The sequence below is a fragment of the Ovis canadensis genome, chromosome 1, assembly GCF_042477335.2.
Source record: "Ovis canadensis isolate MfBH-ARS-UI-01 breed Bighorn chromosome 1, ARS-UI_OviCan_v2, whole genome shotgun sequence".
Classification (NCBI taxonomy): Eukaryota; Metazoa; Chordata; class Mammalia; order Artiodactyla; family Bovidae; genus Ovis; species Ovis canadensis.
Genome location: NC_091245.1, coordinates 95,990,517 through 96,017,541, shown reverse-complemented (window position 1 = coordinate 96,017,541; position 27,025 = coordinate 95,990,517). Strand labels below are relative to the sequence as shown.

At 40.6% G+C, this 27,025-nt stretch overlaps 2 protein-coding genes across 6 annotated transcripts in view; one reads left to right on the top strand and one right to left on the bottom strand.

Moving 5' to 3' along the window:
* WDR3 (WD repeat domain 3) overlaps window positions 1–8,914 on the bottom strand; it is a 39,999-nt gene extending 31,085 nt beyond the window's left edge. Inside the window, exons 1-3 of one of the 3 annotated variants that reach the window (XM_069602128.1) lie at window positions 8,312–8,914; window positions 3,219–3,426; window positions 1,776–1,985 (exon numbers count right to left, since the gene is read on the bottom strand). In XM_069602128.1, coding sequence (XP_069458229.1) covers window positions 1,776–1,985; window positions 3,219–3,389 — 381 coding nt within the window. In that variant the 5' untranslated portion in view covers window positions 3,390–3,426; window positions 8,312–8,914. Of the gene's footprint in view, window positions 1–1,775; window positions 1,986–3,218; window positions 3,427–7,896; window positions 8,211–8,311 lie in introns of those variants that run through there. The other 2 variants (XM_069602124.1, XM_069602130.1) reach the window with 2 other exon arrangements.
* GDAP2 (ganglioside induced differentiation associated protein 2) overlaps window positions 8,186–27,025 on the top strand; it is an 88,300-nt gene continuing 69,460 nt past the window's right edge. For all 3 annotated transcript variants that reach the window (XR_011259558.1, XM_069602136.1, XM_069602141.1), the window contains exons 1-3: window positions 8,186–8,415; window positions 18,766–19,008; window positions 20,602–20,741. Coding sequence is in view for 2 of the 3 variants with exons in the window: in XM_069602136.1 (XP_069458237.1) it covers window positions 18,833–19,008; window positions 20,602–20,741 (316 nt within the window). In the remaining variant the exon portion in view is untranslated. The remainder of the gene's footprint in view (window positions 8,416–18,765; window positions 19,009–20,601; window positions 20,742–27,025) is intronic.

Genomic DNA, 27,025 nt, shown 5'->3' with positions numbered 1-27,025 from the left:
ACCAATTTAAAGGTCCACAGGAGCTATGGGTGACAAGGCCAGTTTTCTCATCCCTTCAGCACTGGGTATTATCAGCTGCTCAAAAACCACTGCCAATTTTACAAGTTGAAAGGCTACCTCAGTATCTGATCTGCATTTCTGAATACCAATGAGAAATTCTGTACGTCCTCTGTGGTGATTACTGGCCTTTCGTTGCCTCCTGTGAACTGTCAAGTCACGTCTTTCGTCTTCCTTTGGGTCTTATTTACTTGTTTGTTGTTATTAAGACATGATATTAATATTTGCCTTTTATACTAGAACTATGAAATCCTTTCCCTTTTTCATTGTTCTTTATTTTTTCCAGTTTTACTTAATGATTGACATATATCACTGTATAAGTTTAAGGCATACAGCATGATGGTTTAACTTACATATCTTTTGAAATGATTACCGTAATAGATTCAGCTAACATCCATCTTCTCATTTAGATCCATTAAAAAGAGAAAAAATTTCTCCATGTGATGAAAACTCTTAGGATTTACTCTTAACAACCTTCTTATATTGTTTTAATGTTTTAAAATACATTGTAAATATTCAAATATTAAGCATTCAAATTTTCCTTTCTAATTTATTTCCTTACTGATAGGCTTGAAGTCTTTTCATCAGATTGAAATCAGATATTTTATCACCTTGATATCAGATATTTGTTTATATATCTTCTAGCTTATTTAAAATACCATGATTTAATATTTAAGTCTTTGAGAAATTTTTTGGTACATGGCATGAGGTAAAGTTTTAACATAAAATTCCCCACATGGTGAGCCAATTGTTTAAGTACTACTTCAGAAGTAGACCATTGTTTTTCTACTCCACAATGTCACCTTTAAAATAAACTAATTAGGAAATTTATATATATACACACACTAACTAGGTATATCAAGTGGATATGTTTCTTGTCTTCCCATTTGGTTGCAATAATCTGACTATTTTGTATTAATGCCAGCTTGAGATAACATATTATAAATTATGACTTCATAATGCATTGTAGTATCTGAAACCTCTTAAAAAAAATCCAACCCTGAAAAATAATCAGAAACCCTTTTATTAATTTTTCCCAAAACTCTGTTTATTATTCATTTGTTTTTACACATGCGCTTTTAAATCATTTGGTCATGTTCAAAAACAAAGACAAAAAAAAAATCTTTCGTATGTTTAATCGTTTTATCTATATAAACTAATTAGAACATAGGAGTATCATCTCAACGCTTCGTCTTGCCATTCAAGAACATGGCCTGTGTCTCTAGTCATTCAAGTCTTTGTTACATTCTTCAGTAAAGTTTCACAGTATTTTTGTGTCCATTACTTAACACACAAGTGTAAATGGAATCATTTACATTCTATTTTCTACCTAATGACTGAGATACAGGAAAGTGAGAAATTTTACCAAAATGAATGGCCAAGAAGCATCATTTTGACTCTGCCTTTCCAGTATGTTTCATCCACCCACTTGTGTACTGTTTTGGGTAGGCAAATGTACAACGATGTTACATGGTAATTATCATGGACAGCCTCATCTTGTTCCCATATTTTATAGGCTTTAATCAGAGAATCTGACAGGAAACAAGATGGACCACCCAATTCAAACGCATCCTTCTCACTCTATACTACCACTGATACTGTTTTGTACACAGAGTGCCCACTGTTTCAACCAACAATTTTTGTGAACAACCTGCTTCAGCATTAGTCTTATGCTCCTTTGCCAGATCAAAGTCAGGGCACCTAATTCAAGGTCTCACCTTGGATCCAGAAGCCAGCCTGCCTCCTAGCTGATCATACTTCAAGGATGTGATGGCTGCTTTATGCCCATTGAAGGTCACATTTCCTTCTCCACTCAGGAGACTGAAGATTCGGACAGATCCATCCTCATAACCAACAGCTAAGTGCAGCCCATCTGGGGAGGGGCACAAACAAGTGACTTCATGTTTAAGCCCCTGAAGGATGAGGATCTGAAATAATAAAAATTGAAAATAATGTAGAGGAGGTAAGCATGTCATCAAGGAAAAAGTGTGGGACTGATTAGGCACAGTGAAATTAAAAGCATCAATAATTCCAAATCACTCTTCTGAATAATAATGAAACTCTGCATTCTGTCTCAAGTTCTTTAATACAAAACTACTATTTTCACTGGGTAATGAAACATTCAAGAAAATGTAAAGCTATACTACACTATTTCTCCAAAGCTCTACATTAGCATAATACATGCCAAAATTTCCCAGGCAAAGGAATAAATTCCTAAGTCCTCATTCTATGTCAACACCAAATGATTTTCCATAAAGGCTTATAAACACATCCTTACTTTAACTGAGCCTCATCTCAGAAACCAATGTGCATGGCACTAGAGTGGTTTATCCCCAAGGGACTTTGAGGGACAATAAGTATCAAAGTATTAACCTGGTGGGAGTCTTAAAGAGAGTGGACAAGATCAAAATGCCTGTATTTGGTTTGGCAGAAGTGGTAGGCTTAGGAATTCAGAGTTATACAAAATATCAAAGGATAGTTTAACAACGTTTTGGCCTCATCTGCTTAACATTCAGTCAACATGTTCCTTTTAAATGCCTAATATTCTGTAACTGAGCTTCCCTGATGGCTCAGGGGTAAAGAATCCACCTGCAATGAAAGAGATGCAAGTTCGATCCCTGGGTTGGAAAGATCCCCTAGAGAAGGAAGTGGCAACCCATTCCAGTATTCTTGCCTGGAAAATCCCATGGACAGAGAAGCCTGGCAAGCTACAGTCTATGGAGCTGCAAAAGAGTCAGACACGACTTAGCGACTAAAACAACTATAAGAATTCTACAATTAGTTCTGAGGGCAAGTAGAAGTTGAAAAGTGGAGAACTGGCAGAGAAAAAACAGTGAATAAAAATGAAAAACAATGGTGGAAATAATGATTACAAATAATTACCTGGTAACATCACTACAAAGAAATACCTAAGAGATAAGCTCCTATTTCGTTGTGCTTTTCAGAGTTTAGTGCAGAAGAACACAATAGAATCTTTTCTATTGTCTTCTATTTCACAATAAAATACCTGGCTATCCAGATCCAAAGATTTAAAAAAACAATTTCTAGAGGCACACACATTAAAGAAAAAAATCTGTGCATAATAAGACAGACCTCTCCCACTTCTGCCTCCGCCCTCAAATACCTATAAATAGTATCAACCTGGATGACTGCTGGCTTACCTTCTCTCCTTTCCTTAAGTCCCAGATGAAAACATGTTCACAGGCTGGTACTGCCACATAGCGTCCTTTTTCACCACGAAGTGTCACAAAGACAATGTTACCTTTTTGGCTGCCAATAAGGCCAAAGACTGCACTGGCAACATAGCGCAGGTACTGCTTGGTGAGTCCCATGTTTTAACATCTGATACCGCAAGTGAGGCAGCTGCACCTACAAACAAAGAAGACTCAGTACTTCAGGCACTTTGGTTCTGCTGAGTTGGTGAACACCAGCTATTCATCACGGAGAAGGCAATGGCACCCCACTCCAGTACTCTTGCCTGGAGAATCCCATGGATGGAGGAGCCTGGTAGGCTGCAGTCCAGGGGGTCGCGAGCAGTTGGATACAACTGAACGACTTCACTTTCATTTTTCACTTTCATGCATTGGAGAAGGAAATGGCAACCCACTCCAGTGTTCTTGCCTGGAGAATCCCAGGGACGGGGGAGCCTAGTGGGCTGCCGTCTATGGGGTCGCACAGAGTCGGACACGACTGAAGCGACTTAGCAGCAGCAGCAGCAGCAGCAGCAGCAGCAGCAGCAGCAGCAGCAGCAGCAGCAGCAGCAGCAGCAGCAGCAGCAGCAGCAGCTATTCATCATGTGCTTCAAAGCCTTTGACCCCGTGGCTGCTAAAGCTTCATTTACTCTGAATATACCATTGACATAAACTACCTGAACGGCTTCATTTTTTATTCACGGGTGACTCAACATGTCATCTCTCATTCCTCAAGTTTCAAATTGGTCACACCGTCATGCCCACCTCACTAATATCTGACAGTTGTTTAGGCTTCGGTGCACCTGAACAATTTGCTTCTGCCCCCCAGGTTCAACCACCAAAGATTTTACACTGAGATTGACAGTCTCAGACTGAAAATATTTATTAGTGAGCATTTATTATAAACCTATTAATAATTAGACAGGCACTGATCTAGATGCTAGAGATACGGTGTTGAGCAAAACAAAAATGCCTCATCTCGTGTCACTTATCTTTGAGCGCAGCAGCTCTAAAACTCCAGAATGTATCTAAATCACCCAAGCGGTTATGAAAACAGATAGTAGGAACCATCCCCACCTCACCTCCCTAGTGTCTATTTCTGATTCAGTAGGTCTGGGGTGGGGCCCAAGATTTTTCAAGTCTGACAAGTTCCCAGGTGATGCTGCTACAGTTCCTCATTTTCAGAAGTACTGCAACATGTGTAGGTTGATCCTTGATTTCCAAATCAGGGCAGCCACCTTCCCTTGGAACAGAAAAATAATACAAGCTGCACACTATCTTTGACAGATGCCGTCGTTCCTGTGTGACTGAGGAGGACACCATGTGTGTGCTGTGTGATAGCTGCTCAGTCATATCCGACTCTTTGCAACCCCACGGACTGTAGCCTTCCAGGCTTCTCTGTGAACACTGAAGTGGATTGCTATGTTCCCCTCCAAGGGAGCTTCCCAACCCAACGATCAAACCCAGGTCCCCCGCAATGCATGCAGATTCTTTATGGACTGAGCCACCAGGCAAACCCGAAACTGCCAAGTCAGACAATACTCCCCTCCATCTGCCTACTGTTTATAGAAAAACTTTAGTCTCCTAAAGTTCCCTGAGTTCCAAAGAGCAAATTTAATCAAAAGTGAGAAATGAAGAAACAAAGAAATTAATCAAGACAAAATATTAATAATTTAGCCATTAAACAAAATCAAGGACCTTTAGTTTCTTCTCAAGGGCTATACAGATGATACTGAGTCATATCCTTGAGCTACTTCACAGATACTGATATCCCCACCAGGAGGAAGAAGTCAACTGCATGCTGACCACCAGCACTTACACCCCAAACTGGCTGGACCAGGTTGATGGTGTTGATTCCCAATTACCACTCCACCAGTTGATTACACATCCCACCTCCTCTCCCTCATTTTGTCTTTAAAAACATTTCTTTGAAAGCCAACTGTGTGTGTGTACGCGCACACACGCGGATTGCCTCCCCCCGCCCCCCCACCCCACCCCACCCCACCCCACCCCACATTCTCCTTGTTTGGGCTCACAATATAAATGTTGCACTCTCCCTCAGCACAATCCCATGTCAGGAGATTAGCTTGAGCGCTCATGGGTGAGCAGATCCAAGTTTGGTTTGGTAACAACTGAATCAAATTCACTGAAACACTATATTATGGAGGAAAGAGACAACAGGTGGAGATAACAAGCTTGTCTGTTGTACGGAAATATGAAAAGTGTTCCCTGAAACACCTGTGCCACTAAAAACCACAATACTAAACAGTTTCAGAGCTGTTTTTTTTGTTGGTGGTGGTGGTTCAGTTTGGTTTAATGCTACAGGGTGTCTCTTTCAGAGTACAACGTCTTGTTTTAGTCTACTTTAACAGGGAAATGTTCAATGCTTTTACTAATATTCCTCTTCACTGATATTTTAATGACCACCCACTGGCTTCATTTTTCTTCTAGGAACCAGCATCAGTTCAGTTCAGTTCAGTGGCTCAGTCGTGTCCGACTCTTTGCGACCCCATGAATCACAGCACACAAGGCCTCCCTGTCCATCACCAACTCCTGGAGTTCACGCAAACTCATGTCCATCGAGTCAGTGATGCCATCCAGCCATCTCATCCTCGGTCGTCCCCTTCTCCTCCTGCCCCCAATCCCTCCCAGCATCAGAGTCTTTTCCAATGAGTCAACTCTTCGCATGAGGTGGCCAAAGTACTGGAGTTTCAGCTTTAGCATCATTCCTTCCAAAGAACACCCACGGCTGATCTCCTTGCAGTCCAAGGGACTCTCAAGAGTCTTCTCCAACACCACAGTTCAAAAGGACCAACATAAAGGCAGTTAAAAATGAAGGAAAGATAATATTAACATGGCAATAATGCTCTTAACCTAGGCCATTTGATCAGTTCTTTCCCAGTTCGTCTTACTCTCCCGGCCCCAGCGCCTTATCTGTAACTGTTTTTTGGAAGTCTCTGACCACAGTACCTTCCCTGGAGACTTCATATAGCATGCCTAGGCCCAGGGACTCCCGCATCTCTATTTCCAGTCCTGCCCACAGACGTAATATTAACTACAGAGTTCTGAGAACTTATCAGACATCTCCATCCAAATACCTTACACTGTCACATTTAGTATGTATAAAAACACCTAACTTGCTTCCTGAACCCTATTCATTTTTTTTCTGGCTCTGCGACACACAACTCTCCAAGCCATTCAGGTGCAAAACTTTGTAGTAACCTGAAGTGACTTAGCAGCAGCAGTGGCTCATTAATACTATTTAAGCAACCAATAGTTAAGAGTGCTTACTATCTGGTAACTAATACATAAAATGTATATAACTGAGTAAACATGCAGATAATTACATATAGTAGTTGAGTTAATTAAGTGGGTTAATACATGTAAACTGAAAGTCACTTAGTTGTGTCCAACTTTTTGCGACCCCCATGGACAATACAGTCCATGGACTTCTCCATCAAAATACTGGAGTGGGTTGACTTTCCCGTCTCCAGGGGATCTTCCCAATGCAGGGATCGAACCCAGGTCTCCCTCACTGTGGGTGGATTCTTTACCAGCTGAGCCACAAGAAAAGCCGGAGAAAACCAGAGTGGGTAGCCTATCCCTTCCCCAAGGGATTTACCCAACCCAGGAATCAAACCAGGGTCTCCTGCATTGCACGCAGATTTTTTACCAACTGAGTAAAGGCTATCAGGGAAGCTCTAATACATGTAAAGCACTTTTAAAAGTCCTTCACAATTACCTTGCACAGTACTATTCTTACCCCATTTTACAGACAAGGAATCCAGGCAGAGAGATGCGAAATAGCTAGCCCAACATCATTCAGTTGGTTTTAAATGCCAAAGCCAGGTTAGAATCAAAACTCCAACAAATTTCTTCTTTTAACCACTAAACTACTTCTCTTTGCCTCTGTCCTCTCTCTTCAGAAACTTGTTTCTCTGAAGTGGGATCCTTTCTCTCTTTCCACTTCTTTCTGTTTCAGCTCTTTATCACTGGGTTCCGGCACTAATTTTCTATGTAGCATTCCCACCTCCATGTTTTTCATTCTTTCCTTTTTAAAAGCCATTAATACTACCTGACTAATCTTTTCAAACATGCTGCTCCTACCCCGAAGCCCTTTAAGGGCCAAACTACAGTTCCCAAGAATTCATCCTACATATTCCTCTTTACGTCTCGCATAACCTTGTCTGTCAGGCTAGTTGGGTTCCCTCCTTGTCCTGTTACCTTGCCTTCCTTCACACTGTACTTAGAATAACGTGCGTTCTCCCGTCTACCTAAGTGTTTTCCTCTGAGACCCACTTCCTTCGAGGCTAAAGTCTTTGTATTGTATCAATACTTCCACGATCTTTCACACAACTTAGTACAGGTCACTTGTGTCTCACACGCATATATTTCTACTCTTTTGGGGAGACAGTTCACAACTTAACCTTTCTCTATGCTCCTTTCTCCCCGCTTCCTAACCCATAGTACCCTAAAACATGCTTCTACGATGCGCTGCAAGGCTGGACGGCGGTAACAGACCTATTAGACGTCTAAACCAAGTCTTTAGACAGGAGAGGCTGAGGTGGGGGTTCCGGACACCCACCACGCTGCCAGAGCCTCTTTAAGCGAGCCCTGCAGGCGCCGGTCAACTCGCTCTTCATCTCACCGGTGAACCTCGGGCGTTCGTCCGCGCCCTCCCAGGACGGCGGTGGGGCACTCATTCACCCTCAAGACCGGCCCCAAATCCCCCTGCTTCGTCTGCTGCTAGGACCACGAAGGCCTCTGCCGGAACCAAACAAATCCGAGGAACCGAGCAAAGGCGTTCGACCGCAGCGCACCTACGGTACCTACCTGGGACTCCACGCGGCTTGGAGCAGATTAAACCCGCCCATCGAACGCACCCCTTCCGGGTCCGCTCACGGACCCTCTTCCGCCCAACGTTCCCTTTGCCTTCTGGGGGAAATGACGTAAGAGTCGGGCTCCGATTGGTGAGCACCAGCCGGGAGCGGAAGGCGGTGTTTTGCAGCTCACTGCTCCTGCAGCTGGTCATTCCAGCCTCTTGGGACTTTGGCTCGTCTTACCTGCCTAACGCCTGGTAAGGGCTGTCCGGCGATGCAGCTCGGCCACTCTCCACGAGGAACTTAGCCCGTCACGCCTGCCACGCGGATGGAACCACCGGAATGCTGTGAGAGGCGGGACGGAGGCCGGGAGGAAAGGCGGGACGGAGCGGGCCGGGGGCGCGGCGGGCGGCGCGCGGGACTTGGCCCCGGCTGTGGGAGCGGGAGGAGAAGGCTGGTTCTGTCCGTTCTCTGCAAAAAAGAGCCTGGTGCTTCTCTTGCTGCTGTTGCTCGGGTTCCTCTCGCCCGAGGCGCTGTCAGGGACAAGTTACCCACCAGAATATAGAGAGTAGGCAGAGGCGGGCACGAGGAGCAGGGCTGCTGTTGCCCTCGGGGAGACGCGCGCCCTGGGGTGCAGATGAAATTGGGTGGCCCGGTGTCCTGCTGGTTGTAGCTCCAGAGTCGAGTCTGTGTGGGCGCCCGTGTGGACTGGGCGTTCCACGAATCGAAAGCCCGGCTCGAATCAGAGCTGAGTAGGCACCGAGCCCAGGATGCTGAGTTGTCTGGATCCCCGCAGTCCCTGGAGTGACATTGGTCTGGCTTTCAGTTTCCGCTCCTTGGCCGCAGGAGGGGGAAGTGACCAGCGCTGACTCCTCCTTGCTTGATAATTGAGGCTTTAGGTGCTCTATTACCAAGTCGGGATTAGCTTTTCTCTCTTGTAGTTCCGTCCGATTTATTCTTGGGCTGCCTAGGAGTGTTCTGCACAGGAAGGAGTTCTGATGTCTGTAGCTGTGGAAAATTAGAGTTAACATAGAGCTATATAAAATAAGACTGTCCGTCACTTACTGTACAGGATAGCTTCAGCCAGCCTTGAAATTAGACTTTTACGTATATTATCTGATTTTCTTCGGGCGTGTCTTGAGTTTTTAAGACATGATCACCTAGTCTGCCTTATTCAAGAAAATTGCCATAGTAAAGAATGGATATGATCAGGCTGTAAATAGACGTAAAAGTGTAGGTGTTTGAAAGAAGCTTACTGTGATGAATGAGAAGGGAAGTAATTGTAGCAATAGACTTATTATTTCAGTAAGTTTGTTGAGGAATGGAGCCTTTAGGTGAACGTGTATGGGAAGCTGGGCTTCCCAGGTGGCGCTAGAGGTAAAGAACCCGCCTGCCGGTGCAGGAGACTTAAGAGATGTGGGTTGGATCCCTGGGTGGTGAAGATCCCCTGGAGAAGGAAATGGCAACCCACTCCAGTGTTCTTGCCTGGAGAATCCTCATGGTCAGAGGAGCCTGGTGGGCTCCAGTCCATGGGGTCACAAAGAGGCGGACACGACTGGATGGAGGTATGGTTAATATGTCTTAAAGTGATGTGCATTATATTACATACATGAAAATGTGTGTATTTATATATATGAGAAATAAATGTGATTCACTAGTCTAGATTCAGTCTCGATGATACCCCTTGGATTATCTGATTCTAAGAAATCTATTTTGCAGTTGTAAATACTAAATAATTTTGTCTATAGACATGGAAATGTCTCTTAAATGTTCGATTTTGCCTCATATACTTTGGGTTCAGTATTCTTGATCTATTAAGGTACCTGATTTATGGGCCTCCCTTTATCAGCCATCTGGCAGGTTCCTTTGTGAGTTAAAATCTTAAACCATGTTCATTTTTGTATTTGAATGAGTCATGATTTTCTCTCTTAAAAATTAATGTTATTAAATATTATGGGGAGGGACAACCACAAATAGAAAATATAATTTTAATAAAAGTTGTTTTAAGATCAACTATGAATGAATGCTAAGATAATGCATCTTATAAATTCCCAATACACCACTTCAAGAGCATAAACTTAGTTTTCAAAGTTTCAGAATTGCTCAATGTATTAATATTGTAATTGAAACATAGTAAAGTTCTTTTAATATAAAGTTGGTAGTACTAACTCACCATTGGAGCTTGTGCTTTGGCTGCTTTTGAATGATGGTGTTAGATTTGACCTGGGTCACCAACACAGCTTAGAAATATTTTTGTTATACTGTATTTATTGTTGACATAATTTGACTGCTTCCATTTGTTCTTTTGTTTAAAAAAGTCATTCTTTATATTTGCACAGAATGATTCTCAGATATAATAGATTTGATGTTGGGGTAGGGGTATTATGCAGATGTATCTAATGTATCCTGAAATTTTAAATATTGACATACAAAGATATAAAGAATGGTAAACTTATAATTTATGCAAAAACAGTGAAATAGAGCTGGTAATTAGTGAAGATCAAAAGCACGGACCAGCAACTCTGTACTTTTATACAGGCCTGTCTAGTCAGTGTAAGCATTTTGAAGAACAAGAAGATTTGGAGTTCTTTTCTCTTTTAAATGATATAGTTTTCTCCTTATTCAGGCAAAATATTGGGGTTTTTTGAGACAGTGATCTAAGATGTTCTGCCTGATTCTGCCCTGTCTTGAACATTAAAAATCTGAGCTCTCTAGCCAATCTAGTTATTCTTATAAAGCACTATTTAGAGGACTTCTTAAACTAGAAGATGACAAGATTTTGAGAAAAAAGACAAGCTACACTGTAATAAGAACTATTTATACTCACTACAAATTTGAATTATAAAAGGTACATTGTGAGTTCTCTTTAACCTCATCTAGGCAGGTACTGAAGACAACCCTTAAGATAGTATGGCTAAGGAAGTAGGCCTGATTCTGGAATCTTATTTGTTCTAGGTAAACTTTCAGATTCTGGGACATAAAAGTCTTGCTTCAGGAGCCTTTTTACTAAGGTTTTGTGTTTGCTTATGAACCTATTTAAAATACAGAAATGATCAACTGATTTTCAGTAGAAAGTCCCGCTCTTCTTTAATGCTTTCCAAAATTCTGTATGTGTGTGTCTGCTCAGTCGTGTCCGACTCTTTGAGACACTGTGGACTGTAGCCCACCAGGCTCCTCTGTCCATGGAATTTTCCAGGCAAGAATACTAGAGTGGGTTGCCATTTCCTACTCCAGGGGATCTTCCTGACCCAGGGGTCAAACCCGTGTCTCCTGCACTGGCACATGGATTCTTTACCACTGCGCCAGCCGGGAAGCCCCCTGTGAAATTCTGTATACAGCTGTAGATTATTATAGCCTTTCTCTCCTCTTTCCATCACCTGAGCACTCTGTATTCTTTTATCAGTGGGATTACTAATTGAGTCTGAAACCCCTCAGATTTATTTCCAGATCGGTGCTTGTATGAGCTCATGTACTCACAGTTTGGTAAAAGGGTGTTTATCTTTCTCAAAGGAGTCTGTGATCCCAAGAATGTTAAGAACGCCTTTTCCTGAAGGATTGGGGATCAGTTTGTCCTGACTAGCTTGGCTTTGCTGCTCCATTTGCTTTATTGCCATGGTGTGTGTGTTGAGGGAAGGGGGGATTTAAATCTCTTTTTAACGAGAAAAATGTTTCTATTTAGAGACGGAACTGAAAAAGAATTCACCCTTTGTTAAATACCATGACACTTTCATATAATACCATTGAACTTTGCCCTACAGTAAGAGCTCTGAATATTTCTTACTACGTATTTATATTATACTGACAAGATGTGGTTGGAGGTATAGGAGAACCACTAAAGTGTACTATCAAAGGATATAATAGAGTTTCCAGAAGGGAATAATAAATAGTAGATGCAGCTAAAATTTAATTAAATTAGCTCTTGGACTTGACATTTGGAGAATTATTGTTGACCTTGAAGAAGCAGGTTTAGTGTTACAGAGATGAAAGCAGAGCTGCAGTGGGTTAAGTACATGGAGGAAAAGAAAGTAGAGCTGTGAAACAGACTACTCTTAAAAAGTGAAATGTGGAGTTTGTTGGTATTCTGAAAAAATGGGGTAGGAAAAAAAATTGGAGGAGGAGACTCAGGGGAAGGAGAGATCAGATGTTGTGAAGGGAAACTCAATGTTATTACCTTCCCTTAGAGGAGATCTAGTCAGGTGCAGTAAAAGGCTTAAATGAAAGAGATTTGGCGAGCTTAAAAGTGTGAAATACACTGAAAATTCCTTGCAAGCTGCAAAGAGTGAATGAAGATAGAGACATTTTGATTTGTAGAGAAGGTGATTTGAACACTGACTTCTCTCTTCTCAGAGCATCAGGAAGAGAAGAGAGGCAATATGGTATGATGTAATGGAAATGACATGGGTTTCATTGTCAGCTGGTCTTTGATCTGGATCTCAAGGTACTACTTACTAGTTCTGTTACCTTGAGCTGGTAATTGAGTCTCTGGTTCTTGAGGCCCTAATTGTAAAATAAGAGTTTTTCTTGAACTGTGGTGTTGGAGAAGACTCTTGAGAGTCCCTTGGACTGCAAGAAGATCCAACCAGTCCATCCTAAAGGAGATCAGTCCTGGGTGTTCATTGGAAGGACTGATGTTGAAGCTGAAACTCCAGTACTTTGGCTACCTCATGCAAAGGGTTGACTCATTGGAAAAGACCCTAATGCTGGGAAGGATTGGGGGCAGGAGGAGAAGGGGACGACAGAGGATGAGATGGCTGGATGGCATCACCGACTTGATGGACATGGGTTTGGGTAGATTACAGGAGTTGGTGGTGGACAGGGAGGGCTGGCGTGCCGCGATTCATGGAGTTGCGGAGTCAGACAACTGAGCGACTGAACTGGACTGAATACCTACTTTGTGGGAGTACTGTAAAGATTAGAAAGCATATTTCTAACAGATCTGATACCTCCTGGCTCACCATACCTTCCATAGTGGCCTTCTTTTGTTTATTTAGTGTCCTAGGCTTTTTGGTACCTTAAGGCTCCCAGACGTCCTCTTTGTGCTGTCTCTAGAACTCTTCTGCTACTTTTGGTCTCAACGCTCACTTTCTGAAGGAGACATTCTCTGCTTCTTCAGCCTAAAGAGCCTCCCCTTCTTTGTTGTAGCAATGTGTATTTATTGCTATGATTATAAGTTTGTGTGATTTTTGTGGGGCTGTCTTTTCCACTAGAGACTCAGCACTTAACAGTGCTTGAATGAATGAATGCCTGGTACATAATAGGCAAATAAGCATTTATAACCTCTCAGTTTTATGGGTCAGGAATTCAAAAGTTGCTTAGTCGTGTGGCTCTGGCTCAGGGTTTCTCATGAGGTTGTGGTCAAGATGTCAGCTGGGCCTGGAGGATGCAAGGTGATTCATTCCTGTGTCTGGCCGTTGCTGGTGGTTGTTGGCAGGAACTCAGTTTCTCCACACAGGGGCCTTTTCATGAGCTGCATGAGTGTGTCCCCACATCATGAGAGCTCACTTCCCCAGAACAGGCAGTCCAGATGAGCATGGCGGAAGCTACAACATCTTTTATGATCCATCCTTGAAAGTCACATGCTGTCGTTTCTGCAATATCCAGTTGGGTACATTGGCCAGCCTTATTCATAAGGAAGAGGTCTACACAAGGGCATTTATATCAGAAAGCAGGTGTCATTGAAAGACATCTTGAAGGCTGTCTACCACGGATGCTGTGTGGAGTAGCATAGTCATCCAAGAATGACTCAAACAGTTTTCTCTCAGTGTTGATGGAGGGCCCAGCAGACACAGGAAAACATGCATTTGTTTTGGCAGCAGAGAGAATAATTTCTGATTTTTCTTTCCCTAGTGGCACAGGAGCAGAATCAGAGAAAACAGATGTTGGGTTGATCTAGGTGTTTTAGGGATTAACGAATCATTACAAGGGCAGACAAATAAGAGTATATCTTAATTCAGCAGTTTGTGTCTGCTTTATGTGGTGCTCGTTAGGGAATCTTTGACAGTGTCTTGGTATTGGCCACATGTGAAAGCATCTGTATCTCAACAATGGTGCAGGTGATTTTCACATTGACTGAGAAAGTTATAACACACAGCGTTTATTGTGCCTCGCTCTGTGCCAGGTGGTCTGCTGTGCAGTTTTACAGATGATAATCATTTAATCCTCAAAAAGAACTATCAGTCTGACTCTTTTAGAAATAAGAAAACTCTGGTTCAGAGTCAAAGATCATGAATTATTAGGTGGTAGGTCTTAGACCCAAACTCAGGCCTTCTGATTACAGAAGTGTGAAGTGTTGGACATGAAGTCAGTCATGTCCAACTCTCTGTGACCCCGTGGACTGTTGCCCATCAGACTCCTCTATCCATGAAATTCTCTAGACAAGAATACTGGAGTGGGTAGCCATTCCCTTCTCCAAGGGATCTTCCCAGCCAGGGATCAGACCCAGGTCTCCCGCATTGCAGGCAGATTCTTTACCATCTGAGCCACTAGGGAAGCCCAGAGCCCAGGCTTTTACCAACCTACTTCTACCTCAAAGCGCAATTTCATGTGGAAATTTTTACCTTCAGTTCAGTTCAGTCGCTCAGTCGTGTCCGACTCTTTGCGACCCCATGAATCGCAGCACGCCAGGTCTCCCTGTCCATCACCAAATCCCAGAGTTCACTCAGACTCACGTCCATCGAGTCAGTGATGCCATCCAGCCATCTCATCCTCTGTCATCCCCTTCTCCTCCTGCCCCCAATCCCTCCCACCATCAGAGTCTTTTTCCAATGAGTCAACTCTTTGCATGAGGTGGCCAAAATACTGGAGTTTCAGCTTTAGCATCATTCCTTCCAAAGAAATCTCAGGGCTGATCTTCAGAATGGACTGGTTGGATTTCCTTGCAGTCCAAGGGACTCTCAGGAGTCTTCTCCAACACCACAGTTCAAAAGCATCAATTCTTCAGTGCTCAGCTTTCTTCACAGTCCAACTCTCACATCCATACATGACCACTGGAAAAACCATAGCCTTGACTAGACAGACCTCTGTTGGCAAAGTAATGTCTCTGCTTTTGAATATGCTATCTAGGTTGGTCATAACTTTTCTTCCAAGGAGTAAGCGTCTTTTAATTTCATGGCTGCAGTCCCCATCTGCAGTGATTTTGGAGCCCCCCCAAATAAAGTCTGACACTGTTTCCACTGTTTCCCCATCTATTTCCCATGAAGTGATGGAACCAGATGCCATGATCTTCGTTTTTTGAATGTTGAGCTTTAAGCCAACTTTTTCACTCTCCTCTTTCACTTTCACCAAGAGGCTTTTGAGTTCCTCTTCACTTTCTGCCATAAGGGTGGTGCCATCTGCATATTTGAGGTTATTGATATTTCTCCCGGCAATCTTGATTCCAGCTTGTGTTTCTTCCAGTCCAGCGTTTCTCATGATGTACTCTGCATATAAGTTAAATAAGCAGGGTGACAATATACAGCCTTGACGTACTCCTTTTCCTATTTGGAACCAATTTTTACCTTAAAATACTAAATAAACTGGATTCAAAATTGTATTATATGTACCTATCATAGAAAAAGGTAGGAACTACATCAGATTTTGAAAGGTTTTTCTCTCCTTTTTGGTATTTTTCAAGTGTTCTATGAGTGAGTATTACTTAGAATTGGAGAAAAAAGTTATTTTAAAGTAAAGGTTTTGTCCTGTAATTTCACATCCAAGTTTGCAAAATGAAAGTAAATTTTTAATGGATTTTTTAATATTTTGGTTAAGTTTCAGCATGAGTCAGTCACCAGAAATCTGGATAATTTTTGGAAAGTATGAATTTCTACAGAGTGTCTTTGTGTTGAACTCAAAGCAGCTCAGCCATAGACGGTGAATGTAGCCTTCACGTTTCCTCTATTCAGTTGTCCAGTTCCAGGCTGAATACTTGTGAACAGATCAACAGGACTTGTGGTTGCCTCTAGTTTCCTCTGGAGTAGGAAATGGCAACCTACTGCAGTATTCCTTCCTGGAAAATTCCATGTACAGAGGAGCCTGGCAGGCTACAGCCCATGGGGCTGCAAAGAGTCGGACATGACTGAACACACATACAAAAACGCACATTCTAGTTTCAAAGGCTGATTGGACAGGACTGAACATCAGCTTCTAGATAGAATTTGTTTCTTTATTTCAAAATAGCATCAAAGCAGAACTTAAATGAGAATAATCCTTTGATACAAAATTGGGCTTCCCTGGTGGCTCAGATGGTAAAGAATCTGCCTGCAATGCGGGAGACCTGGGGTCAGTCCTGAGTCAGGAAGATGTTCTAGAGAAGGGAGTGGCTACCCACTCCAGTATTCTCCAGGGCATACTTGGAGACTCCCCATAGACAGAGAAGCCTATGGTGGGCTACAGTCCATGGGGTTGCAAAGAGTCACACACAGCTGAGTGACAAACACTTTCACTGCTTTCATAATCTGCAAGACCTTTCTGAGATTGTTATATAAATGAGCACATTTCCTCCCACACAGTGTTGGTACGGGAATTAGAATATTGTATCAGATCTGTAGTTCATCCCATTAGTATCCCATGTCTCTCAGCAAGAAACACCAAGAAAGTAGGTATAGAAGAGCATGCTTGTTTTCCTTGACTCTTAACGAACATTAGGATCATACAGAAAAACTTCTCAGGAAGTTCACACACCAGCTGTCGTTCCCTAATCATCTGTCTGCTCTCCTGTATGTATGTTACCAGCAATCTTTCACTTACCATATGCACTAATTTTTAGTCCTGTTCCTCCATATTTCAGTAGTGTTTAACCCTGGATGATCCCTCTTGAGGATCCCACCTAAAGTTGTTTTTTTCACTTAGCTTTTGTTACCACACTTTTCCAGATCTTCCTTCCATTCTTATCGATCCTTTTCTCTTTCTCTTTTTTTACTTTTATTCTTTTCCAACCTCCAAATTTTGCCTTAGGACTGAGTCCCTGGGTCTTTTCTTTATTTGCATTCTCTGTCTCTGTGGTCTTGCCCAGTTCCCATAGGTTTAAATAGCATCTGTATGCTGAGACCTCCAATTTTACAAATTTAACCTGATTTCTTCTTTGAGCTCTAGCCTCCGGTAGCTAATTGCATGTCTGATACAAATACTTGAGCATATAATGGGCATTTCAAACCTAACACAGGCAGAAACATAAGGAAAAAAATAGCTTGATTATTACTGCACCTGTAACCTACTCCAGTCTTCTCTTTCTCTGTAAATAGCATTACCATCTATTTGCCTGCTCAAGCAGAATATCTAAGAGTAATCTTTGCTCTTTTCCCTCACCCCTCAGGTGCATTTAGAAGGTCTTGTTGCCTCTGTCTTCAGAACTCATCCAGTTCTAGCCATTCCTCACCACCCTCATCACCCTCTCACCTGGATTACTCCACTTGTTTTCTCCCGGTCTCTGCATTTACTCTTGCCCCCACTCAGTTTCACTGTAGCTAGAGGAATCTTTTCAAATATTATTTATATTAATCATTATCTTTATAGGGTCTTCTAGTAGCTTGCCCTTATTTGTGTTAAGATCTAAACCTCTTATGACTTACAGACTGATTCATCTGACCTTTCCTTGCTCACCAAGTTCATCACCTGCTACTCATTATCTAGCTCATTCTGCTCTAACCGAGACCAGCCTCCACACTCTTCCTGGAACAGAGTACCTTCCCTCCTGCCCTTCTGGCCTTTGTACTTGCTATTGCCTTGGTCTGACACAACCCCCCCTAGAGCTCTCTCACTTTATTTAGCTCTCTGCTCAAATATCACCTTTTCCTTGTAACACTTATGCCTCTAGCCATTCTGTTAGACACCTGCTTGCTTGCTTGTTTCTTTTTCATGTCCTTTCAGGGAAGCATGAGCTCTCTAAGGGACTGCTTAGCAGGGACTGCTCTACCTTATTCACCGGTGTGTCCCCAGTGACTAAAACAATGCTTGACACCTAACAGATGCTTCCAAAGATTTATTGAATGAGTGAATCTACCGTTTTACTGAAACAGCTGTTTGACTTATTGGCAAATGAAGTATCCTTTTCTCATGTTAAATTTCCCATGAGCTCTCTGTGGTACTTGACACTGTGTGTCTTCCTATCACTCTTCTTTTTTAATTTCCACATTTCTGTACAACCAGCCTCCTACCACATCAGTGTCTCATACCCTATATTCTCTAAATCATCAGCTCCTGTTAAGGCTTCCTTCGTATGTTGCCTCACAAATCTATACTTTCCTCTCTTCCTGCTTCTCTACGTATCTGAGACCTTTGTTATCTCTTACTACCTGATTGCAGTAACCTCCCTGCTTCTCACTCTCCATGTTAGACTGAACTCTTTAAGTTGTACGTAATATTTGTCTTGGTATCTCTTGCAACATCTAACACTCCCCTCACCCTGCCGGTAGCAGACACTCAAAGAATGTTGAGTGAATAGTCTTGTGTTTCTGGAAAGTAGAACTGGTGGGCCATGTGATTATTTGAATGACTAATTCTTTGAAAATAGTTTATATGTAAATAATCTCTTTTTCTGTTTAAAAAAAAAAACCATAGTAATTCATTGTTGTACATTTGATTTTTTAATGGACTATGTAAGTGACTGTAATCACACAATGTCCTATTGGAGCATTTCACAGTAGAGTTTTGTTTTTTGCTCTAATAGAAGTAAAGGAGTATCTATGCTTCTCTGTTAAAATGATTCTTTCTTTTCTCTTAAGCTAAAGTCCCCAGTGAATACTGAATTGCTGAGAAATTTGGGAAAAGACAAGCTGAAGTCTCCGTTCCATGGATCCCTTGGGTGCACCTTCCCAGTTTGTGGATGTGGATACACTGCCAAGCTGGGGCAACTCTTGTGAAGATCAGTTAAATGCTTCTGCGATTGCAGCTGAAACATACCAGGAAGAGACTATTAGATCACCTTTTCTTTATAATAAGGATATCAATGGAAAAGTAGTTCTTTGGTAATTCCTTGTTTAAATCATATTGTGATATAATACGCTCATAATTTCTTCTAAATTCTTTTTTTCATAATTTTTTCTAAACTCTTTTTGTAAAACCTCATTATTGAAGTATTACTTTTCATGTACATTTACAGCTTTATAGAGACATAAGTGATATACAATAAACTTCACTTAAAGTGTACAGCTTGGTAAATTTTGACATGCATACACCTGTGAACCAGTCAGTGTATCTCTTGCTTATCCCTTTCTCCTGCTCCTCCCTGTTTCTACATCCCCAAGCAACCACTCATCTTTCTGTCACTATAGATTAGTTTGCATTTTCTAGAAATGGAATCATGTGCTTTTTTTTTAGCCTGGCCTCTTTCATTCAGAATAATTATTTGAGAATTGAGCTATATTGTTGCATGTATTGGTAGTAGTAGTACACTTCTGTTTATTAAAAAAACTGCTTTAAAAAGCTGTTTATAAAAAAGCTTCATTGAGATGCAATTCATATATCATGCATGCATGCTCAGTTACTTCAGTCATGTCCAACTCTGCAATCCTATGGACTGTAGTCCACCAGCCTCTTCTGTTCATGGGATTTTCCAGGTAAGAATACTGGAGTGTGTTGCCATGCCCTCCAGGGGATCTTCCCAACCCAGGGGTTGAACTCACATCTCCTGCATTGCAGGTACATTCTTTACTCACTGAGCCAGCTGAGAACCCCCAATTCATATATTATACAATTCACTAATTTAGATTGTCCAAGTCAGTGGTTTTCAGTACATTCACAAAGTTGTACAACCATCACCATGGACAGTTTTCATCAACCCAAAGTCCTGTACCCATTAGCTGTCACTCCCTGTCTTATACTCATCTCTTAAGAAAGAAGCAAAAGAATGGCATGATGGTTTTGTGAGTTTCAAGGTTTTAGCACTTGTATTCAAGAACTGATATGGTATATTAGCCTTTCTGAGTCGGGAACAGCTTCTTCACTATTGCTCAGTTTTGTGAGCTAGTAAATAAATGTACCCACCCCCAACTCTCTGCTCCAGTCAACCACTAATCTACTTTTTATCTCTAGATTTGCCTATTCTGGACATTTAATATAAATGGAATCAATTGTGATGTAGCCTAATGTTCTTAAGATTCATCTATGTTGTAGTATGAATCAGTAATTTATTCCTTTTTATGGCCAAGTAATATTTCATTGCATGGGTATACCACATTTAGTTATCAGTTCATTAGTTGATGGACACTTGGGTTGTTTCCACTTTTTAGCTATTATGAATAATGTTGCTGTGTTTAAACACTTTAAAAACCACCTACTTTCAGCTCTGTATAACTTCTGTTACAATGTAACAGCCATATGGAAGAAGCCAAGGAATGACATGATAGCTTTTTGGGTTTCACAGTTGTAACAGGATCTATGTGAGATGCCTTATTAGCCTTTCTGAATTAGGAATAACTTTTTACTACTGCTTAAGCTTGTGAGCTAGTAAAACCGATGTTGTGAAGGCAGTGAAGACAGAATGTTTTGAAAGAATCAGAAACTAGCATTCTCATCTGCCTCCTCTTCCCTCCACTTGCCCTTAATTATTGTTTCCTCAGGAAAGGAGATGTGGCATTACTGAACTGCACAGCTATTGTGAATACCAGCAATGAAAGTCTTACGGATAAGAATCCTGTGTCAGAAAGTATCTTCATGCTTGCAGGGCCTGATTTGAAGGAGGACCTCCAGAAACTTAGAGGTAAGTGAACTTTCTTAGGTCTGTTAGTGCTTAGGAAGCATATATTTTGATGTTTGAAGTATAGTTTTCGTTCTAAGTAGATGTCGCTCTTTTGGTGGTGTTAAGTTACAGCCTCTGATAAACCCACAATGTGTTAGAAACTGAATGCTGAGACTTTTACTCAGTAAAACTCTGTTGTGTTCCTGAATTTTAAAATGACAGTTGTCATAGCCGGTTAGATTTCTGGTAACATTTTCTTGGCTGTATATTGTCTTGCCCTGATAAGCCTTAGAAAACAACTATGCTTTGTCTAAACTGAAGCTTTTTTTATTGAGTTTTGATATTGATAGAGAAATTTTTATATACCTCCTGAACACAACAATGTTGCACTTCTGTAATAAAATTGAATTACTGGCAAAAAAACCAAAATGCATTTTAAGAGCAAATGCATTCTGGGTTAATTCTGTACTTGCTGTTTTAGTTTGTTTGTTTTAACCAGAATGTTATTCTTCTGGGAATATTTCTTTGGAATTGGAAATAGGAGGAACCTTGTTTACTTTATTTGCATTTATTTTCTTAATTTGCCAACCTGGCAACTTTTTGTTACTGTTATTTGAGTGTAAAGAGAATATTGTGAAATTTAGTCATCCCATTTTATAAAAAATATTTATGAAATAAAGCAATTTCTCTTAAAATGTAAACAACAAATCCCTTCTATATAAAAGTCTTCATTTCTTAGATCACTGCCATTTAACACTGACTGATGGTTTCTAACCTAATAAAGATATTAGAATTTGAACAGGAACATTTATAATGTTGACCATGAAAGAAGAGATAGAGAAGAGTTAGATTATCTGATCAAGAAACTAAACTTTGACCGTGAGGGGAGAAGTGGGGAAAAAAGCCCTCAATTTAACTAAAAGCATGATGCCATGAAAAACATGTAGAAATTACAAAACATATTAGGGATAAAATTGAGAAGTTCTTTGGAAAGAGTAACAGAAACCGGTCTGGAAAAATTCCTGATGGCCTGTGTGTGTGTGTGTGTGTGTGTGTGTGTGTGTGTGTGTGTGTGTGTGTGTGCGTGCGTGTGCATATTCTCACACCTTAAATCTGGACTTACGACTTAAAAAAAAACAAAGAACGAAATTTAAGTTTACAACATACAAACTCAGTTTTTAGCAGCATATCTTTGGAGAGTCTTCAAGCTGGGGTTCATATTATAACTCTGTCCTTGATGAACTATGTGACTTAAGACCAGTTACTTTGCCCCTGAGCCTCAGTTTCCTTATCTCTAAAAGGAGGAGGATGATAGTAGTCCCTGATAATAATCCCTACCTCAGTTCCTGAATATTTGAAAATGGAAAAAAATTATTATCATGAAGAATAAATTATGTAATGGATATTAAGGGCTACTGCTGCTGCTAAGTCACTTCAGTCGTGTCTGACTCTGTGCGACCCTATAGATGGCAGCCCACCAGGCTCTGCCATCCTTGGGATTCTCTCCAGGCAAGAGTACTGGAGTGGGTTGCCATTTCCTTCTCCAGTGCATGAAAGTGAAAAGTGAAAGTGAAGTCTCTCAGTCATGTCCAACTCTTCACGACCCCATGGACTGTAGCCCACCAGGCTCCCCCATCCATGGGATTTTCCAGGCAAGAGTACTGGAGTGGGGTGCCATTGCTTTCTCCATATTAAGTGCTAGGCACATCCTAAGTGTTCAGTATTGTATATGGTGCTGGCTACACTCCTCAGTTGTATTGCTTAGTGAATCAGTGCCAACCTGGATAAAGATTATCAGTGATGCATTAAAGGGCTAAATACTTCTGTCCTCTTTTTAACATTTTTAATAACAACTTAGTAAATGATTACAAAGTATGACTTAACCAAATCTGTAGATGATGATAAATGGTGAGAGAAGTAAGAGGAGAGCCATTAGGTTCTAGACTAAAGATTCTTAAATATCTGAACTGACTGGAAGTATGAGCCAAAAAAAATAGAAAAAATTGACAGGGATGAATATAAAAGTATTGCAGTAAATTTAAAATATTAATCACCCAAGTTCAGAATGGGAAAGCTCAGTCTAACAGCTTTTCTTCGGTGAGAATTTGCTATCTCAGTAAAATGGCACTATCATCAACCACCGCATTTTTCATGCAAAAAGCTTCAGGGTTAACACTTTGCTCTTTCTTTTTCCCCACGTATCTGTCATTAAGCCCTAAACCTATCTTGAATCTCTCTGTGTTACTGCCGCCTTCCTCCTAGCCTGTGCTGCCATCATCCCCGTCTGGGTTATAGTCATTGCCTTCCTCCCAACTGGTTTCCCTACATCCATTCTTTTCATAAACCTGTTTTCCACATACAGGAAGTATTTTCTTTTTAAATTGTAAATCCCTTCTTATTGCTCCCCTGCTTCAAACCATTTAGTGGCCTCTCATTACACTTAAAATAAAATCCTGACTCCTTATACTGGTCTCCAGGGCCTTGCAAGATCTCGCTCACTCACTTCCAGGTCCCCTTTTACCTTCCTCAATGTGCGTGAACTAAACTGATCTCCCGTTGCCTTGTCATCCAGCTCCTTTTCAATTTTGCATGTACTGTTGTTTTCTCTTAATTCTTAACTCTTATTCTTAAGTCTTTGCTTTCCGCTCTTCCTGAAAGCACTATTTTCTTTTACTTCAGAATTGGTCATTCTACCCGTGGTATATGCTTCCAGCCTGCAGTACTTCTCTTAGAGCTCTTAATTGTAATTATATGAATTGTTTATGTAATGATTATGTCCCCACTAGACTTTGAACTCCATGAGGACAGGTACTGCATGTGTTACTGTCCTCTGTGTTCCCAGTACCAAGAACAGTAAAGGCATCCTTTCAGTAGCTAATAAATAAATGAATAGACATTCCCTGGGATTTTAACTTATGAGACTCAGAGGTGATAATACATCATTTCTACTGAAAGCACTAACAGTATCAGATGCATCATTTTATAACATCACAAGTGAAGGTTTGTTATCAGCTTAAAATAGACAATTAAATCTATAAGATGTTTGATGTAATCCTCATGATAACTACAAAGAAAAAAACCCTATGATAGATACACAAAAGGTAATGATAGATACACAAAAGGTAATGATAGATACACAAAAGATAAAGAGAACAAAATCAAAGCATACTAGTTAAAAAAAAAACAATACAGTAAGAGAGGACTAAAGGATAAAGGACTGAAAAAACCATGAAACAGTTAAAATGACAATAATTACCTATTAATAATTTTAAATGCAGAAGGACTAAATTCTCCAACTAAAAGACACAGAGTAGCTGAAGGATTAAAAAAAAAAATTCCACCAATATGCTGTTTACAAGAGATTCACTTTAGCTTTAATGACACAGGCTGAAAGTGAAGAGACTAAAAAAAGATAATCCATGCAAATAGAAACCAAGAGAGAGTAGGAGTGGCCATACTTATATTAGATAAAATAGACTTTCTGTCAGAGTTGTTCAGAAGAAATAGAAGTCACCATATGGTGGTAAAGGGATCAGTTCATCAAGAAGATATAACAGTTGTAAATATGTATGCACCTAGCATCGAAGCACCTGTGTATCAAAGAGAAATATTAATAGAACTGAATGGAGAAATAAGACACAATACAGTAATAATTGAGGACGTCAGTACCCTACTTTTAACACTGGATAGATCATCCACACGGAAAACTAGTAAGGAGACAGCAGGCCTGAATAACATTGTGGTCCGAATGAACCTAACAGACCTGTACAGAAAATACCAGAACACACATTCTTCTCAAGCATACATGGCATGTTGTCTCAGGCCAATCATTGGGCCACACAGCAAATCTTGCCAAATTTAAGAAGACTGAAATCATGCAAAGAATCTTTCCTGACGACAGTGATATGAAACTGGAAATCAATAACAAAAGGAAAATGAAAAAAAATCTGAGGTATGTGGAAATTAAGTACCATACTTGTGAAAAACCATTGGATCAAAAGGGAAATCAGAAAGCTATCTTGAGACAAGGAAAATAAAACATGCCAAACTTATGGGATGTAAAAAATTTTTTTAAGCCCAATTATAAGAGAAATTTATAGCAATAAATGCCTACATTAAGAGAAGAGAAGAAGCTGGATGGTTCTGTGAAGACCTACAAGACCTTTTAGAACTAACACCCTGAAAAGATGTCCTTTTCATTATAGGGGACTGGAATGCAAAAGTAGGAAGTCAACAGGCAAATTTGGCCTTGGAGTACAGAATGAAGCAGGGCAAAGGCTAATAGAGTTTTGCCAAGAAAACACACTGGTCATAGCAAACACCCTCTTCCAGCAACACAAGAGAAGACTACACATGGACATCACCAGATGGTCAACACCAAAATCAGATATTCTTCGCAGCCGAAGTTGTAGAAGCTCTATACAGTCAGTAAAAACAAGACTGGGAGCTGACTGTGGTTCAGATCATGAACTCCTTATTGCCAAATTCAGTCCCTTGGACTGCAAAGAGATCCAACCAGTCCATCATTAAGGGGATCGCTCCTGGGTGTTCGTTGGAAGGACTGATGTTGAAGCTGAAACTCCAGTACTTTGGCCACCCAATGCAAAGAGCTGACTCATTTGAAAAGACCCTGATGCTGGGAAAGATTGAGGGCAGGAGGAGAAGGGGGCAACAGAGGATGAGATGGCTGGATGGCATCACTGACTCAATGGACATGAGTTTGGGTAAACTCCAGGAGTTGGTAATGGACAGGGAGGCCTGGTGTTGTGTAGTTCATGGGGTCTCAAAGATTTGGACACAACTGAGCAACTGAACTGAAGAGAAGAGAACAATCTCAAACAGCCTAATTTTAAGCCTCAAGGAATTAGAAAAAAAGAAAAATCAATCTAAACCTATAATTATCAAAGGGGGAAGGAAACAAATATTAGAGCAGAAATAAAAATTAGAAAATAAACAGTTGAAAAAAAGCAATAAAGAGTTGACTTAAAACTAAAAAAATTAAAAAGGAGAAATGTTTATCCAGACTAACCAGAGAAGGAAAAAGGACTCAAACAAAATTCTAAATGCAAGTGGAGATATTACAGCTAATACTAAAGAAAGACAAAGGATTATGAGAGACTAGTATGAACAATTATTTGCCAACATATTGGATAAGCTAGAAAAAACATAACTTCCTAGTGAACATGCAATCTACCAAGACTAAACCATGATGCAATAGAAAATCTGAATGGACAAAAAGAGTAAGGAGTTTAAATCAGCAATCAAAACCTCCCAACAAAGATTACCCATGACCTGGTGGCTTCCCTGGTATATTATACCACACACACACACACACACACACACACACACACACACACACACACGAATTAATTTCAGTTCTTTTCAAACTCGGTCAAAAAGTTGAGGAGCGCATACTTCCAAACTTGTTTTACAAGGCCTGAAAACAAAGCCAGACAAGGAAACTACAAGAAAAGAAAAATACAGGCCTATATCCCTGATACGTATAGATACAAAAACTCTCAACAAGATAGTAGCAAACCAAACACAGCAGCAATTTAATTATATCATCCTTTCAAGCAATGAAGAAAAAGCATTTAACAAAATTCAACACGTCTTTCATGATAAAAATTCTCAAAATATTTGATGTAGAGGAAACATACCTCAACATAGCCAGAACAGTTAGACAAGAAAATGAAACAAAAGGCAAACAAATCCAAAAGAAGTAAAATTGTTACTATAATATGTTTAATATCCACTCAAAGCCATCTATAGGTTCAGTACAATCCCTATCCAAACTCCCATGGTATTTTTCACAGAAATAGATAAAACAATTCTAAAATCTTACGGGACTACAAGTGACTCCAAATAGCCAAAGAAATCTTAAGAAAGAAGAGCGAAGGTTAGGGCAACACACTTGCTGATTTCACACTATACTATAAAGCTGTAATAATAAAACCAGTAACATCACTTTCCTTTCTCTGATGTAGTCCTTCATTTTTGTGAGTAAATCCACCGTAAGATTTGTGGAAAAGGTGAAAGGGGGCAAAACTATTGAGATCTTACTTCTATCTTCAAACCTAATTGGTAGTTTGCGTGGAAATAAAATTCTAGGTTAGAAATTATTTTCCAGACTTGGAAGGCATTGCTCCATTGTTCTCTGTTTTCATTATTGCTCTTAAAAAATGTGATGTTATTATTCCAGATTCTTTGTATGTTACTGGTTTCTTTTCTGGAAACTTTTATGATCTCATCTTTAGTTCTGATGTTCTTTTACTATAATTTAAGTGATGTGGTGTGGTCTAGTT